General features: G+C 44.1%; 2 protein-coding genes across 3 annotated transcripts in view; both read right to left on the bottom strand.

Moving 5' to 3' along the window:
* Positions 1-2,772, bottom strand: part of shroom3 (shroom family member 3) — a 68,771-nt gene extending 65,999 nt beyond the window's left edge. For both annotated transcript variants that reach the window (XM_079179423.1, XM_079179424.1), the window contains exon 1: positions 2,302-2,772. In XM_079179423.1, coding sequence (XP_079035549.1) covers positions 2,302-2,466 — 165 coding nt within the window. In that variant the 5' untranslated portion in view covers positions 2,467-2,772. The remainder of the gene's footprint in view (positions 1-2,301) is intronic.
* A 5,546-nt stretch (positions 2,773-8,318) lies between these two features.
* Positions 8,319-16,263, bottom strand: LOC306710090 (uncharacterized protein). The gene is made up of 7 exons (XM_079178473.1): positions 16,174-16,263; positions 13,283-13,402; positions 12,815-13,195; positions 12,568-12,681; positions 11,049-11,585; positions 10,698-10,814; positions 8,319-10,473 (listed from the first exon to the last, which is right to left on the bottom strand). The coding sequence occupies exons 1-7, from the start codon at positions 16,253-16,255 to the stop codon at positions 9,866-9,868; spliced, it is 1,959 nt and encodes a 652-aa protein (XP_079034599.1). The 5' UTR covers positions 16,256-16,263; the 3' UTR covers positions 8,319-9,865.
* Positions 16,264-18,508: the final 2,245 nt, after the last annotated feature.

The following is an 18,508-nucleotide window of genomic DNA, read 5'->3' as shown; positions in this document are numbered from 1 at the left end:
GTCAATTATAGAATCAAACTCTCTGCATGCGTCAAAATCTGTTTTTTTCTGTTGAACTGTGTTTCCCTATGTGCTTCGCATTGCATTGCCCAACACATAGCAGTCTGCACTGTAGAGCATTGTCTACAGACAGTTTGTTGAGGAAGAACATCAATCTTTGCATCATTTTGAGGTTTGAGAAGGAAGGAAGTGGGCTCTGTCTTTGTGGTGTTTGAAATGAGAGGCTTCCGGGATAAACAATCTAGCGTTAGCTGGTAACACGGTGTTCTTTTCAGTTGTGGTTGAGGGTGAATGACAAATGACAAATAGTTAACGGTAGTCTGAATCTTTTAGTTCAACATTCAAGCATTATATCATTGTTTTATGCCAAAAGCACTGAAACTGGGATTCAGGGTGGTCTGTGGAGCTAATGCTAGCTTAGCAGCTAAAGTGAGATGATATCATCAGGGTTATTTCTGCTTGAATGGAGACTTCATTTTTCAAAATTCGGCATAACAATGGACAGTTTGAATTAACCAGGTAGGGAGGGTCAAATAGGATTATGCTAGTGGTCGCATCATGGGAAATGTAGGTTTGGGCTTTTTTGGAGCTTATCCATAACTAAAAATCAGGTTATCTCTGCCTCTGTTGCTTTCAATGTGATCATTCTTTGTTACAACTCCTGTGAGGCAACCAATTTTAAGAAAGTGAAATACTGAAATTGCTGAAATGCCCTTTAATTTGCTTTCTCAATATTGGTCAGAAGGAGAATGTTAAAATGACTTCTGATATTTAAAGGGAAATGTGCAACCTTTTATGTGGGTTTCCAATCAGCGCTGATGGTAAATGTAGTCCACTGAAGAAATAATATCTCCAGTGCTGTATTGAACAAGAAAGCAGATTTCTCCTGCTCACGGAGCAGGGCCAGCAGTGCCTACATGTACCAGGATGCAATGCGAGCGGCGGATCTGCTACATCTGATAAACAACATAAACTCACAAAATGTCAATAATGGAAATATATATTTACACAAAAAAGTAAAACACAACCACACACCCTCTGAATTCAGGTTTCTCTTCACTAAGATTAGCTTAATTGTCTTGTTAGCTCATCGTACAACACACTTCATGTCTCCCATTGCACTTCAAGCTGGACAGAATCAAAATAAAACTCCACTGTTCAATCAACAACTCTGGTTTGGTTGAAATAAATCCTTGGGCCTATAATTCACAGAGCGAGATTTGAAAATATGTTGGCCCTACACACTGGTTTTCCCCGCTGTATGTCTCTGCCGTCCGGCTGCCCGCTGAACAGCTGACTCAAAATAAGGAAGAAAAACACTGCTCGCTCTCTTTGGGTTGTCGTTGGCGACAGCATCCAACAAACACTGCCCACGCTGGCATTCATTGCAGCAGAATGATTCCCTTTCTGTGGGCATGTGAGGGCAATCTGAACAAAGGCACCTCCAGTTAGCATTTGGTCCCGGCAGCTCAGGTTCTGGACGTTCCCCGTCGGCCATTTCCTGGTGCTGCAGCCTCGAGCGGCCTGATTACGGCTAAATATCCCAGTCAGCCAGAACACTGTAAAATCTACATCCTTCATAACATTTTCTGCACTCATATTTCGGGTTGTTTTTTTTCTCATAGTGGGAAAAGTAACTAGCTTGGAGAACAAGGACGTTTTTGAATGGCATTGCCCAGCTCCCGATGCTAAAGTAGCACTCTAGTTTCCTTGCAACCAATGACATCACTTTTGACGTCACTGGATGCAGGAAATACAATAAATTATGCAGCTGCACCCGGCTGCTAAAATAGGAATCCTGCTTTAAGGCGAAGGCATGAGTAGGAATATCAGGGTAAACCAATCAGAGGCAGAGTAGAGCGGGTCATGCCTTAGTGCCATAGTGGGATTCTAATATCACTGTGCCATAGAAACATAGGCAAGAACTGAGGGCATTGTACTTGCCTATGTTCTCTGTTCAATTATATTTTACTCAGATAGATAAAGATAATATTATATTATATAATAAAATACATACGAAAAATATTATTTAAAAAAAGCTAATTTGACAATAATAATAAATATGATGAAATATTATTTTAAAAAAGCTAATTTGGTATAATAATTAATATGATGAAATATCATTTAAAAAAGCTAGTTTGGCTATAATAATAAATATGATAAAATGTCTTTATATATATATAAAGACATTTTATCATATATATATATATATACACAGAAACTGTACCTACGGTCCCTGTGTCAGAGGTGACCATGACATGTGTAACACACATTATGACATAACGAGGAACCGTCTCGTACCTTGGAGATGATGAGCGGCTCTCTGTGCTCCAGGCCGCCCTGCAGGGTGAAGCCCCATGGCGCTCCTCCCTGTAGCCGGGCCTCCACCAGCACCCAGCCTCCGCCACCTCCTCCTTCTCCTCCGCCCGCCGGCTGCCGGAGCCCCACCCGGACGCCGTTCTCCATGCCCGGTTCTCCTCTGTCCTCCGCCCGGCGGACTGAGGAGTCGGGGACCGGACTGCAGAAAACGATCCCTCCTTCACGAGCGCATTTCCTTCATTCATTTATAACTCCCCGATAAGGAAAAAGTGAAAGAAGGAGGTGTCCGGAGCAGCGAGCTGCGTTTCCTGCAAAGTGCATTCCTGAAGCGCAAAAAGCGGCGGATTCTCCGGCAAAATAGACTCCAACAACACCCCGAAACGACCCGCTGGATTCTGGAGGGAGCAGAGGTTAAAAAGTTTACTGACAGGAGAAAGTGTTACAAACTTCAAGATGAACGAAGGTCAGATCAGATCAGATCTGCTCAAACAGAAATCCAAACCTCCTCTCTGTCTCTCTCTCGCTGTGTGTCTCTCTCTCTCTATCTGTCTTCTGAAAATCAGTTTAGCATCACAATAGGATTTACCGCGACTCACTGAGCGAAAAGAAAAGAGAGAGAGAGAGAGAGAGCGAGAGAGAGAGAGACAGAGAGGTGGAGTGAGGTAGAGGGAGACAGAGAGGGAGAGAGAGGGGGGTCAAGAGAGGAGGAGAGGTAGGCAAGGAAGGATAAAGGAAAGAAGTGAGAAATAAATGAATAAAAAAGAAGGAGGTAGGAGAGAGGTAGGAAAGAAGAGATGAAGGAAGAAAGGAAGAAAACATGGGAGAAACATATAGAAAGGGGAGGATAAAAAATAAAAAAGAGAAGAACTGTGAAACAGGACTGAAAGTGTTTCCTGTGTGTGTGCGTGTGTGTGTGTATGTGTGTGTTTGTGTGCTGATGAGTTGTAATCCAATCCTTCACAGCAGATCTGAACTCTTCAGCAGCAGGTCTGACACCGTGACCATTCACACTGGAACCAGATTACTGCGGAGAGCCACATTGAACCGTCCGCTGAATCAAATCACTTTAACACGGTCGCACAATTAACCGACGACCAGAGTCGGCAGCATGAACCCGAGGCCCCCCGTACGCTCCGAACGGTCCAGTTCGTACAAAGTGTCGTCCAGCCAAAGTCTTAGCTGTTCTGAATGCTAGCGATGCCATAGTATGTTCAGACACAGCAGCGCTTCGGCAATGCTAACGTGGTTACGACAAGCAGGTGTAAAGTCTGTCATGATCGCAACCTTAGTTGGCATGATAACAGTTGTATAGAGGCTGAAGGGGAATGTCATCAGGATCAAGGATCACCAAAATGAATGCAGTCCAGGCTAAGGGAAGGCAACAACGTGAGCACAAACATTTCATGGCAATCCATCCAACAGTTGTTGAGATGTTTCACTTAAACCCACAAACGTCCGCCACGCGGCGGTGCTTGAAGGGAAAAGTCAGAAGATCACCGAACTCATTGTGATTCATCATCTGGGAACCATGAACGTACAAAATGCCATCGTTGAGATATTTCAGTCTGGAATGAATGACTTCCCGATGTTGGAATGGTTGTTTGAAATGCTTTTTAGATGATCCGTCAAGCACTTTGAAGCGTGTTGGGGCCTTTAGTGTCAGGGCAAGAAATTCAGTTGAGGTGGCTGTTACAAATCCCTTTACTGATTTGAATCATATCGTTCACTTCGGTTCAAAGATCCGTAGACACTGACTGCGTAGCTACTGTAGTTTGTTCATTTTTTTCCCAAACGTCTGGGTCTGGTTTGACCTGGGAAAGAGAACGGGCTGCGGGACCTGCTTATTGGCTGGGGCCACCCCAGATGCTGACAAAGGCTTTATGTTGGCGTCCAGACTCGTCCCGAGCATCGCAAAATTAAAAGCGAAGAGAAAGGGAGGGCACGGTCTCTGCAGGTAAAGACACCGCCACAAACCTCCTGTGGGTGATAAAAGATGATTGAGAGGGATCATTTTTGTAGTTGTTTTAGTCTCTTTTAGTCATTTTGTGTTTCTTTGTGGTCACTATCACTGTCTTTGTAGTTGCTTTGTGTCTCTTTGTAGTTGTTTTGGTCTCTGTGTCATTTTGTATTACTTTGAGGTCATTTTGTGTTTGTCTTTGTGATCTTTGAATTTGCTTTGTGTCTATTTTTTTGTTTTGGCCTCTTTGTAGTTATTTTGTTTTTCTTTGTGGTCATCAGTCTCTTTAAAGTTGCTTTGTTGCCATTGTTTTGCCCTTTTCATCATCATTGTGAATCTGTGTCTCTTTGTAGTCTTTTTTTTTTTACTCTTTGTAGTCTTCTCATGTTTCTTTGTGGTCATTTTTGAGTATCTTCTACCCTAACCTGTAGTCAAAAAGTAGGTAGTTGTTATCCGAGATCGCCATCTAGAGGTGAGCATGAGAAGTACATTCCACTTTTCATTGCACTACAGATATGGGGTCAGATCAGTCTCAATAATTGCAAATGCACACGTAAAGACTCACAAATGCAAACAGAAAGATTCACAAATATATTCGATTTACAAATGCACACAGAACAATTCACAAATACATTCCAATGCACAAATAAATAAATTACGATTTATATAAATGTAAAAGAAAATCACAAATATATTTCTGCATTTGTATGTATTTGTTTGTGGATTTGTATGTATTTATTTGTGGATCGCACTGCATTTATTTGTAAATCGCTTCACATTTATTTGTGGGTTTTTGAGACTCTCCTGATGCTGCTGGATTCACAAATGCGTTTTTTTTAACATAGACCTATCTGTAGCCAATCAGATGTCAGCCTCATTTTCAACCAATCACATGAGCGCAGCTCCCCCCTCCCCTCCCCACGAGACTGTCAGCTTTGTTGAATCACGAAATAAATATTGTAGCGTCTGTGTTCACCCAGAGCTCTATGATCCCTCATATCAGTAGAGACTGAAATTTTTATTTGTGAAGATGATCTCATTTAAACAAATATGATTATCAATACATGTTTTCAAGGAAAAAAACACACACCTTCAGCTGATCCGTATATATTACATTTAATAATGACATACGTATAAAGTCCAAAGTTGAGGGGACACATTTCTGCACATGCATACATACATGTACTGTGATTCCGATAAGGCACTGAGTCAAATTTAGACAAACGTGTGCAACCAAACAAAGGAAATCAAATCTTATATGAATGTGCAAAAAAACAGGGTTAAAAAAACCACTGTCAATCACAGCCACTGCTAAAAGAATAACTATTATTGCTTCAAAGATTTTGATTTAACAACACCTAATCATTGAACAAGAACATTTTTTTAAAGACAACTACTTTAAGGCCTATACCCTTTACATATTTCTTACAGCTGTACAAGCATCTGATAATGGGATAATAGTAATAAACCGATCAAAGAAAGTTACCGATCAAAGAAAAGGTAAATATAACATTTTCACATCTTCCCTCATAACTGATAAATAAATAAAAGGGGCATATTACAGCTCAGACGTCGGTTCGACCGTATTTTACCACTACAAAAAACAAAAATGCCACATTCATTTATGACTGAATTCTTGACATTTGAATGTCAATGCAGCCCCAAATATTCAAACATCTGTCCTCCAGAAATAAAAATATAAAAAAATAAACTTTGAGTACAGGGAATGAAGCTGAAATCTTTCTTTATCTTTACGGGTCTTGTGCAATTTCTTTTTCTCTGGAGGAAGATTTGTCACAGGTATTCACAACACATTTTGAAATACTGTAGTGCTTTAAAAATATATGTCCATCTATTGTCTTTAGGAAAAATCCGGTGTGGTTTTAGCAATCACCAACACGGGCCAGAATGACATGGGGTGCATCCCACGTTTCCTCACCTGTGTCGTTTCCTTGCCTCATGCATAGAGAGACGCAAGGAAAGGCCGCAGGTGAGGTGCAGCCATGGCTTTGGTGATACCGAACTTTCTTCTAGTTCCACCAACAGATAAAATGTCCACTAGTCAAACACTTTTGTTCATGACAGGATGCTTTATTATGATGGAGATGCTAAGTTACGCATGTTAACAGGCTTTTGTTTGCGTCAAGGTGTTACATTGGGCAAGTTAGTGTGTAACGTAGCATGCTAACTCGTCAAAATGTTAGCATTTTTTCATTCTAGACGTACATAATGTCAGTCTAATGATAATTGTTCATGTCTGTAATTTAGATTGCTTGGTGATGTCTGAGCATTAAATTAGGGAAAAAATGTGTAGAGGGAATGTTACAAATGTTTGCATGAGTGATGTTAGCGTGCAAGCAGTTGCATTAGTGTATTCTGTTAGCATGTTCCTACATGGCTTAACTGTAACATGCTAGCTTGCTAAATGTTCGCTTTGTTACAATTAGCTAAATGTCTGAATGTGGCTACTGGTGTGACGTATTTTTCAGTAATTGGCACAGTGCCCAAGTGCCCCTTAAAGGTCCCCTGTGGAGATTTTTTGACCTCTAGTTTTTCAATGAGTGGGTATCTGATTTGTTTCACATGGGTGACGCGATACACATTGCTGCCATTGGTTTGACGCTATTCTACTGAACTGCAGAGGCTGGTAATACACCAATGCTACAATACACTTTGTGCCTAGTCTGTCGGCAATTAAATGAAGAAGAAGAAATAAAAAGTATACAGACCGGGACTATTCCTTGCTGTGTTCCGACGAACCCAAATTGCCCAAGATGTTTGACGCACTATGACATTTTAATTTTAAATATATTAACATTTTCAGCCGTTCTGGACGAAGCCAAGTTGATGAGATGAGGAAAAAGGTATTTTCTGTTACGTCGGGGACGGATCAGAACGCATTAGCACTTAGACTAGAAAACATACGTATGGGGTCAGATAACCTCAACAAGTGGTTAAATTGTATTTAGAGCCGTCCACTTGTAATCCGATTGGCCCAAACTCATTTTAAACCAAGTATAAACAGGGTCAATGTGCTAAAAAACTCCATACGGCCCCTTTAAGACCACAAGTGTGTGGGGGTTTATCAGAGCTCATTGATACACTAATACATTAATAAGGCCATATCATCACTCACCCAATCCAGCTCAGATAATTTGTTGGAACAATTAAGTTTTAGGATCAAGCGATACAATTAATGAAGACATTAAATACAGCTGTCTAAAGGCACATAGGTCCACTGAGACATAGAGGAGATATCAATTTGATGCCATCTCTCTGATAAAAGTTTTAAGGATGGAGAATATCTTTCTAAATAAATGATCAATGGATAAAGTATTTAATATTTATCTTGAGTATCAGATGTGCAATATTATTCTCATCAGTCTCGTCTAGAAGAACAGATTGTTACGTAAAACCGTATGTTCAGCCATAACTTTGGACAATAACATTTATGCTGAACCCATCCATCCATCCATCCATTTTCCTCCGCTTATCCGGGGTCGGGTCGCGGTGGCAGCAGGCCAAGCAGGCTGACCCAGACTTCCCTCTCGCAAGCAACATGTTCCAGCTCATACTGGGGGATCCCGAGGCGTTCCCAGGCCAGCTGGGAGATATAATCCCTCCAGCGTGTTCTGGGTCTTCCCCGGGGTCTCCTCCCAGTTGGACGTGCCCGGAAAACCTCCAGTGGGAGGCGTCCAGGAGGCATCCTAATCAGATGCCCGAACCACCTCAGCTGACTCCTTTCGATGCGAAGGAGTAGCGGCTCGACTCCAAGTTCCCTCCTGATGTCCGAGCTCCTTACCCTATCTCTAAGGCTGAGCCCGGCCACCCTACGGAGGAAACTCATTTCGGCCGCTTGTACCCGCGACCTTGTCCTTTCGGTCACGACCCAGAGTTCGTGACCATAGGTGAGGGTAGGAACGTAGACCGACCAGTAAATTGAGAGCTTTGCCTTCCGGCTCAGCTCTCTCTTCACCAAGACGGTCCGGTGCAGCGCCTGCTTTACTGCTGCAGCCGCACCGATCCGCCTGTCGATCTCCCGCTCCATCTTACCCTCACTCGTGAACAAGACCCCGAGATACTTAAACTCCTTCACTTGAGGTAGGCACTCCGACCCCACCTGGAGGGAGCAATCCACCGGTTTCCGGCAGAGCACCATGGCCTCGGATTTGGAGGTGCTAACTCTCATCCCTGCCGCTTCACACTCGGCTGCAAACCGCCCCAATGAATGCTGGAGGTCACGATCCGAGGAGGCCAACAGGACCACATCGCCCGGCTGCGCCTAGAAATCCTGTCCATGAAAGTCACGAACAGGACCGGTGACAAAGGGCAGCCCTGGCGGAGGCCAACACCCACCGGGAACGTGTCTGACTTATTGCCGAGAATGCGGACACAGCTCCTACTGCAGTCGTACAGAGACCGGATCGCCCGTTGTAACGGGTCCGGAACCCCATACTCCCGCAGCACCCCCCACAAGAACCCCCGAGGGACCCGGTCGAAAGCCTTCTCCAAGTCCACAAAACACATGTAGACTGGTTGGGCAAGCTCCCAGAACCCCTCCAGTAGTCTTGCGAGGGTGAAGAGCTGGTCCACTGTTCCACGGCCGGGACGGAATCCGCACTGCTCCTCTTGAATCCGAGGTTCGACAAACGGTCGGAGCCTCCTTTCCAGCACCCTGGCATAAGCTTTCCCTGGGAGGCTGAGTAGTGCCGATAATTCGAGCACACTCTCCGGTCCCCCTTTTTGAAAATGGGAACCACCACCCCGGTCTGCCAGTCCATGGGCACTGATCCCGACCCCCATGCGACACTGAAGAGGCGTGTCAGCCAAGACAGCCCAACAGTGTCCAGCGCCTTCAGCATCTCAGGGCGGATCTCATCCACCCCCAGGAGTCGCACCGCTCGTCAATGTCGCACTTGGCCTGGGCAGCTAATCAAATCAAGCAAGAGACAAATTTGACTATTTCACCACTGAATTCCTGTTTTAATGCCAGTAGATGTGGTAGGGCTAGCTGGTTAGCTGTAGTGCTGTGAGAGAGCTACGGAGCGAGAAGGAAGGGGGAGGTCATATCTTGTGTTGTGATAGTTTCATGTAGGCTACAGCTAGTGAGCTCATTATCCATTTTCTTTTCATGAAATATGAAGGTACAGGGAGCGGGGCCGTGAGCACAACAGATCATTATGCACACGGCATCGCTCCCTGACCTGCTTTGCCAAGGCGCTTTTTAAAACGGCCGCGCCTGTAGCGATGTGTCTTGGTGTGATTGGCCCCTTAAGGTGGCGTTCTACAGCGCGGGGAACTCGCTTTTCGTCAATCACGGGTTACATTCGGGTTACATCGTGGCCGAGCTGTCATTAACCCAAGGACAAAAGGCGAAACCGAGCGAACTTTAGAGTGTACCTGTGAGGCGTAAAATCCAAGGCTAGCACTGATGAAAGGTTCGGTGGGTTTGGTGTCTTTGCTCTCTCTACAGGTGAACTACAGTTCACGCCAGCTCAAGTGTAGAGGGGCTTTCTCACAACGTTCTCTTCAGGAAGCTTTAGGAGTACAAAAATATACCACAAAACACAGTGAGACAGACGTGAGACACTAAACCTCCTCCGACACGCTGTGGATCGTCTCAATGATCTTCTTCTTCATCTTCTTCACTTTGTCTGGCGGCGTCTCGTTCAGACACTCTTCCACGTACTTCAGGAAGCCTGCGTGCGGCGGCGCCACCTGGCTTTGACAGAACGTCCTCATGATGTCCAGCACCTCGCCGGAGGGCGGCGGTAGGCGGCGGCCCGCCCGTTTGCGTCCTCCCGACACTCTGCTATCGGTGCGGGAGGACTGTGTGGAGGACGAGGACGAGGGGGAGGAGTGCTGGGAGTCCGGGGGAGTGGGCGAGGGAGGGGTTTCCAGGACCCGCGACGATGCCACGTTCAGTTGGGCTGCGGTTTGGTTGGTGCCGTGGTAGCGGACGCCAAGGGCTTGGCCGTTCAGGTGGAGGAGGCGGGGCTCCTGCGCTCCGTGGAAGTGGAGGTCTTCGGGCCGCTCGTCCTCGTCGCAGGAGTCGCAGAGGAACATCAGCTCGCGGTAGTGTTTCCACTTCGGAAGATAAAAGTCCTCCGAACCGCAGGTTTTGTTCGAGCTCACCGCCTTGTGCTCACGCTGGAAGATGGTTCGCAGGTTCCTGAACTTTGTCTTAATGTCTTCCACTGAAGAACGAAGAATTACAGAAACTGTCAGCCAAATGCTGTGGAACACAACAAATTGATTCACTTCGTCAAACCTGAAACCAACCAATTCAAATGTGGCTCCCACTCTTGTTTTTCATTTGCTCTGGTACCGTTTCATCACATTTGTAAAATATGTATCTTAGTGTTTAAGTCAAAGTTATCTCTTTTGGCAAAACTATCACACAAGGAACCATCGAGGTTACCTGTGAATGGGGCCGACTCATTGTCAGAGAGGACACCGCTCAGCGTCTCCAGCAGGCTCTGTCTCAACAGCCTGTTCCTGTAGCTCTCGGACTTGTGGTTCCACAGACAACTGTGCTCTAGAAAAAGCACATCATGTTGAGTTAAACCAAAAAACCCACCTGGAAGAAAACATGAATACTTTTAGTCCTATAAAACACGGGGTAGTGGTGCAACACAGCCTCTTGTGGCCGCAATAAGTATTACAACAACAAACAAATGACACTGACTAAAAACGTTTTTTCTAAACTACCTGCAAACATTTACACATTTACACACATCTAACAGGATCAACAATAAATGACTGCACCAACCAGAGTAGAACGATATTAGCTGCTGAACTTTGGCCTCGTTCCAGTGGCAGTGGGAGTCGGCGCTCAGTCTGTTGTCAGCCTGAACCGAACCGGAGAAATTTAGATGGGAGGTGTTTGTACAAGGTTTGGTGTCCGGCGGTGGCGAGGACGGAGAGGCGGCCGCAGCTGTTTGGCTCGCTAGTTTGAGGTCATCCGGAGACGCAGGGAGGAAGACTTGGTACGCGGCGGCGGCGTTGGCTTCGGCGTCGCCGGAGGGGTTGCCGAACTTGATTTGGGCGGAGCCAGAGGAGAAGCCGCTCAGGGCGGAGTAGGGTGTTTGGTTTCCGCGTTCCAGGTCCAGGTCTTCCCGGGGCGTCACTATCTGCACATCGTCCGGGCTGTCGTCTTCGTCGCAGGACTCGCAGAGGAAGAGCAGCTGCTGGTAGTGTTTCCATTTGGACACGTGGAGTTTGTCAGACACCCTGCTGGCCTGCACCGCCTTGTATTCGCGGTTGAAAACTGTTCGGAGGTTCTTGAACTTGCACTTCATGTCTTCAACTGCAAAACAGCAACAAAGGATTCACATCTCCCACTAATACTGGTTTCTCAAATGTATAATGTTGGTTATTCCTTCTATGAGATTCAACTAAGTTAAGCTACTCTAGCTACGTATATTTTCTATATCAACACTGAACAAACTGCTTTTCAGCCTCTTTTAGCGCATAGTTTTGGTTTTACAACACATTTACAGAGCATTTAGCAGCTAAAGAAACAGATATTTTTTCTCAGGACTTGGTGGAGACCAAACCAGAGCTAAAAAGGAGAGTGTGTTAGACTTCGGTTCATTAGGTGGACAGAAAGAAAACTCCTAAGGACTGATAACATTGCTCTGTGTCTGCTAGAGGTCGAAGTAGGCAGCTGTTTGCTGACATGTTAAGCATTATACCTAATGGTATATTGACGCAGTGTTAAAGGGATAGTTTGGATTTTTGGAAGTGGTTGTATGAGGTGCTTCTCCATAGCCAGTGTAGTAGCTACAGTAGATAGAGCAAAGCAATGTACCGCTTTGGACGGGGGCAGCAGCAAAACCTATTTTAGAAAACTTAAAAAAATCTATATCAATTCAAGTGTACACTATATTTACAATATTTTCACAGCTTTACTTTACAGTCAGACAGCCCTATCAGACGGGGCACCGAAGCCCTTATATCCATCTTTGATCTCCTTCAAAGACACAAGACTCCATAGACAAAAAAAGTAATTTAACATCGCAGAACACAGTAGTTGCTGGTCTACCGCTGCCTCGATTGGTTAGTCTGTTTGTGACTTTGGTGAATAATCCCAAATTATTCCTTTATCCCAGTGGATCTTACTTTGGGGGACTGGGCCCTGATTGTGGGTCAAGGGATGGTTTGAGGGATGATAATAAAATGTGAAACATGGTCCTGATCTGCCTAGAATTCCTCAATGTGCTGGTGTTGTACTTTTGACATATGTCGGGCTGTAGCCATGAAAACAAGCAGGACCGTGTGATACGTACCTGAGAAAGACACCGAGTGGTCGGACAGCTGGCTCCTCAGAGCCTCCAGCAGCCTCAGTCTGAGCTGACGGTTGTTGTGGTTTTCGGACTTCTTCTTCCAGAGGCAGCTATGCTCTGTGACACAACACAACGACAACCCGTCAACCACGAATCTCTGCCATTGCAGGAATCCAAACCCTCATTAGAGTTTGTAGCAGTAACAACTGATCGATCTGAATCTGGATCCAGGTTTTTTTGTTTTGTTTACCGGAGTAGAAAGCTATCAGTGCGCGCTCTCTCTCTTCAGTCCAGTAACATTTCACCGGTGTGTTGGAGGAGACGCAGGAGGACGGGGAGGAGCTGGATAGGACGGGGAGGACGGGGAGGAGGGGGACGATCAGCCCCGGAGAGGAGACAATGGGCCGGCTCTCCTCCCGCGGAGCAGGCGGCGGTGGCGAGGGTGAGGGCGGCTGGTCGTCGGGGCCGCCGTCCCGGTCCCAGCAGCCCCGCAGGAACATCAGCTGCTCGTAGTGCTTCCACTGCGGCACGAACACGTCGTCCGACCGGCACACCTCGCTCGCCTTGACCATTTTGTACTGGCGTTGAAAGGTGGTGCGGAGGTTCTTGAACTTGTTCTTGATGTCTTCCACTGGAGAGAAAGAAAGGAGGAGCAGATGCTTGTTCTCCTAGACAAAGTGCAGCTTGGTAAAATGAATGAATCTGACAACAGGCCTACCTGTGAGAGGAACGGGAGGAGGGTGAGCTGACAGAAGGAGCCTCAGGCGTTCCAGGGTTTTCCACCGCAGCTGTCGGTTCTTGTAGCTATCGGACTTGTGGTTCCACAGGCAGCCATGCACTGGGAAAATGAAAAAAAAAACAAGATACTGGAATGCTACATTATTGTATATATATACATACAGTATATACATTTTGTTTTGGTTTATCGTAGAAACTAGGAAAAGCACCGATACTGGATCAGATATCAGGCTGATTCAGACTCAAATAGATGGATCGGGTATCGGTGACAATGGTTTAAAATGTTTATATACATTATAACGTTGAATTTTTATTTGTTTAAATTCAGAACAATTAGTTTCTGCATTAAAATGGTTTTGTAATTCAGTGTGGCTTTGTGCACACTGACTGCGGGCTTAATCATACTAATAATAATAATGTTTATCCAAAGGTTTGCCGTGCTTCTCCTCACACAGCGTTGCCAACAGCGGCGCAAAAAATATATACAAACGTGCGGCCCGGGCCCGTGCGGGAATCGTGTGCTATGACTTTTATAAGAGATTCGCCCAGCGGTTTTCCTGAAAATCCCGAAAAACGGAGCAAGATTGCCTCATTGACTTGAATGGGGTTTTGGCGTGAAGAGAGCAAAAAAAACGCTGCACGTTATTGAGCCAAATGGACATTTTGATAGCTAGCACAGTTTTCATAAAGTCACAGATTAAGTTTCAGGAAAATTTGGGTCTGTTTGTGACTTTATAATGGGTGTGTATTGCGCAGCTTAGAGTGCGTGATGTCACAGCTAGAGTGAAGAGGAGCTTGAGATTCTTGGGAAAAAAATATTTGTCTTTTGCCTTTGACTCCACAATGTTCACTCTTCATGCATAATTTTTGGATTTTAAAGTAGCTAATCTTGTCCTTGTCATAGACAAATTACTGTGGAATCCAAACAGACTCACCATGGCAACCAGTTACACGCACGCATGCTCTCTCTCTCTACACGCACACGCACGCACACACGCACACACGCGCACGCGCACACACACACACACACACACACACACACACACACACACACACACACACACACACACACACACACACACACACACACACACACACACACACACACACACACACACGAACGACTTGGAGATATTCAGTCAAAGGCATTGTTAGACCTCCTGTCTGTCTCTGTGTCTGTCTCTCTGTCTCACTCACTAAGTACATAAAACTGTCTGTCTGCCTGTCTCACTCACTCACTCTGTCTCTCTCTATCTATCTGTGTCTCTCTCTATCATACAGTCATTCGGGTCTTATATATTTTTCGAGAGCCCCCCCCCCATTTCAAAATAAAAGCCCCACAGAGTGAATTCTAACTGGAATACTTGTGGTGAAGCATGTCATTTAATAACCTCTGTGTGTGTCAAACATTATGAATATGTCTCCTCTCCCCCTCTCTCACCCACCCAGTCCCACCCTTTCAAAATAAAAGCCCCATAGAGTAACTGTATCTTAACATGAAGCTTAGAATGAGGTAAAGCTCCTTAGAATGAGCTAACGCTCCCATCATTTCTAAAGGCTCAAACAAAGATGTATATGTCCAGCACAGAAATGACGGGAGTCATTTGTGGACTGTCCATCACGAATACAAGATTCAATCCAAGGGTATGAATCTAAAATGCAGAAAAGAGAGAAGCGCTATCTCAATCGAACCTGAACGACACTACCGATAACATCGGCGTGTGTAGCTATATATTGCGACGTCCTCGGGCAGTAGAAGCCACACTGTCAAAATTTGTTGCGAAATGTTCTAGTTAATTATTAATTATTTTTAATAATAATAATAATTTAATTTATTATTTTGATAATAAAATAACAATTCGGTACATTTACATCTGTGTATTTATTTGTGACATTTTGTTTAACAAAGTTAAAAAAAAGCAATGTTAAGCCTGATATTGCCATAACACATAAAATAATGATCGGGACTGATAATCAATATCGGTAGAAGAAACTCCTTCACGTTGTTGTGTCGCTGCCGTTTCAGCGATTTCTAACAATTCAAAGTTGTCACTGAAGGTTTCCACTTTCGGACCAGAAGTTCTGTCACACTTTTTCTTTTTTAAGTTTCTTAAAACATGAAATGTAATTTAAAAAATGCCTAAAAGAAACTGACACTTTTCAGGTGGCAGATTGTTGCAGAGTGTGACTGATACTACGTGTGTATGAAGTGTGTATATATATATACATACAAATACAGTCCAGTGTATTCTGCCTGGTAACCACAGCAGGCCTGATATTATAATAGTGGTGATTTGGGGACATTAGTTATTAGTGTTGCAGCACTTTCTAGACTCTTTAGTTTCATTCAGTGGCTTTAGGCCGATGTATGAATGTTTTTATTATCTTCCTAAATGGAAAATCTGTGGGAGCATCAGGAGTCATAACAATTAAAATGTATCCACTATCATAAGCAGAGTAATTTACAAATATGAGTTGTCATACTTAAATCTCACGTTAGGGTCAGAGCACAGTTAATATGTAAACAAGAATGATGACCCCCCCCCCCCCCCCCCTTTCCGTTCCATTTAACATTAAATATAATTACAATCATAACATATTTTGCCATTTCATCTTTTCATATTCAGAGCTACAAAGCAAAACTTTAAAAACGGAATCTAAACTCCGTTTTCTTCGTCTTCCTGTAGGAGAAAAAAAACAAACTACACTTCAGTTGCTAGTCGCCATTGCTGTTATCTGTCTGCGTCGCTCGTTTCCGTCGGTCTCGTCGAGCAACGGTTGCCCCCAATTGTTGCAGTTTACGACAACCCACCGATAAAAACGGCAACTTTTATGGAACGACAAGTTTCTATTTTAGAGTGTTTGACTTACTGGAGAAGAACGCTATGAGCGCCCTCTCTTTCTCCTCCGTCCAGTACCGTTCCGGTGTGAAGCTGAACGGAGGCACCTCCATATTTGTTGTTGCCGTTCAATCCTTGTATGCCGCCGGTACCAGGTCACATGACCCATAGTCCAGGCTCTGATTGGACAGACGTCGCTGAGCAATAACCGTAGGCAATAACCTTCATTGCCCAGTAGAGGTCGCTGTCGAGTAGTGTTCGAACCCTCAGCTGTTGCCCAAATGTCAACATACAGAAGGACTTCTTTTGTATTTTACATTTAATTTAATTTAATTTGTAAATTAACATTTTGAAATTGTTTAGTTGCTGTTCTTGATCTTTTGATAATTTCAAGAATAAACTTTATATGTTGTGATTTTCAAGACTGTCAATCTTGAATGTATTAATTGCAAAATAAAAAAATCTAACTCATAATTAATTTGTAATAAACTTTTTTTTCTGGATGCAGGGAACAACAACAACCCGCTAGATTTTTTTAATAAAAACTCGTCATGCAGATGTCAAGTGTTGTTCTCTTTTAATTTCCAACAACCAACACCTGGCTGGTACACTTCCAGACAAGACAACGGACAAAGTGTATTTACAGTGAATCTCATGTACATTTCATGTCTTCACATGTACAAACATTTAATCCATGTACAATATTTACACTGTTGAGTCAGTCTCACTGCGGCTGGAATAACCGAGCGGGGTGGAGTCATCAGTTAAATAACTGTGAGTGTTCACATGCACACTAACACATTAGTACATTACTTTTTGGAGTATTTGCTCGTACAAACATTGTACTTTGCAGAAAACTCAACCCGGTTTACAAAGAAATAAACACTGGTCAAAGAAACTGTTGTACTGGTGAGAGAGCATTGGTGTAGACTTTGTCTTTATGGTCATTATGGACATCTTTAATTAATGATAGAGGTAATCAGATTAGATTGGAGAAACAATTAAAAAGCAGATATGCATACATTTTCAAAATGTTTCTCTTTGTTTCTTCATCCTCATGTTTAAATACGACCAAAGATCAAATAAGACTCACATGCTAGTGTGCATGTAAACATACTCCGGTATGAAAAACACAAGAAAGGAACTTATTTGTTTCCCCCGGGGAATTGAACCCCCAACCCCTACTGCCTCAGCGCCACTGAGCTCCGCAGGACCCTCGCATCAACCACAACAAAACAAGCCGACCCAACATCTCACTTCTATATAAACCATATAATATCATTCGCGTGTGCGTTTACATTTCAAGCTAATAAAGTAAATAACCGTGTGCGCTCAGTGTCGGTTATATTCTGCTCAACTCTTCGGCGTTTCTCCCTGAATCCTCTCTAAAGCTCTCCTACAAATCTCCGTCTGATGCTTCAAGTATCATCCGCAGGAATGTCACTGCTGTCGGGGGGGGAAAAACCTCACGTCTGCAAGAGATGACCTCACTACATCCTCAGCACACAGATGACCAGCTGACCCGGAAGTGTACCGGGGTCTGAACTTGGGAGTCGGAGGCAGACGCCTTCATGGTGTAACGCTGCCATCTTAGTGGCATCTCTAATCCTACATTCTGAAGAGCCACTAGATGGAAGCAGGACACCATGAAAAGCTGAGTGATGTGTGACACAACCAGTAGGTAATGGTATCACAATACTGGAGGATGCACACGTTGTGCAAACTACATATGGTGACATTTAAAGTGCATTTAGAGAGCAACTTTGTGTCATAGTACCTCCAAATGTGGTGTGTACAATACAAACCGCTCTCTTGCACCACTCGGTACATACTGACGTTAGGTCAGCACCCCTTGGTGTCATGTTTAGGTTTAGGCAACAAAACTACTTGGTTAGGTTTACGAAAGGGCTAGAACTACGTTTGTTAGGTAGTAGCGTACGTTACGTACTTTATCAGGGCTGCAGCCAACAATTATTTTCACTGTCGATTCATTTCTTGATTCTTTTTTTTTTGGGTCTATATGTCCGAAAATTGTGAAAAATGTTGATTAGTGTTTCCAAAAGCCCAAGAGTCCGTCCTCAACTGTCTTGTTTTGTGCAAAACTCAAAAATATCCAGTTAACTGTCACAGAGGAGTAAAGAAACCAGAAAATGTAGACCCCCCCCCCCCCCCCCCCCCCCCCCCCCCCCCTCAAAAATGACTCAAAAGGATAAATCCATTGTCAGAATAGTTGGCGATTAATAGATGACTATCTATTGACTATACTAATAGAGGTACTGGGAATGAGACCGGGCTGAAAATACAGGATTTTCATACATTTGTTGTCACAATGAAAATATTAAATATTGTCATAAAATATTCAAAAA

This window comes from Pholis gunnellus (genome assembly GCF_910591455.1).
Source record: "Pholis gunnellus genome assembly, chromosome: 18".
Classification (NCBI taxonomy): Eukaryota; Metazoa; Chordata; class Actinopteri; order Perciformes; family Pholidae; genus Pholis; species Pholis gunnellus.
The sequence above is the reverse complement of the archived record's forward strand: the minus strand, read 5'-3'. Positions and strand labels throughout refer to the sequence as shown.

Coding starts and splice junctions, on each gene's coding strand:
- LOC306710090 (XM_079178473.1), bottom strand. CDS start 16,255: ATGGAGGTGCCTCCGTTCAGCTTCACACCGGAACGGTACTGGACGGAG. Junction 13,403..16,173: donor GCTCATAGCGTTCTTCTCCA/GTAAGTCAAACA, acceptor TCATTTTCCCAG/TGCATGGCTGCCTGTGGAAC. Junction 13,196..13,282: donor TCCTCCCGTTCCTCTCACAG/GTAGGCCTGTTG, acceptor CTTTCTCTCCAG/TGGAAGACATCAAGAACAAG.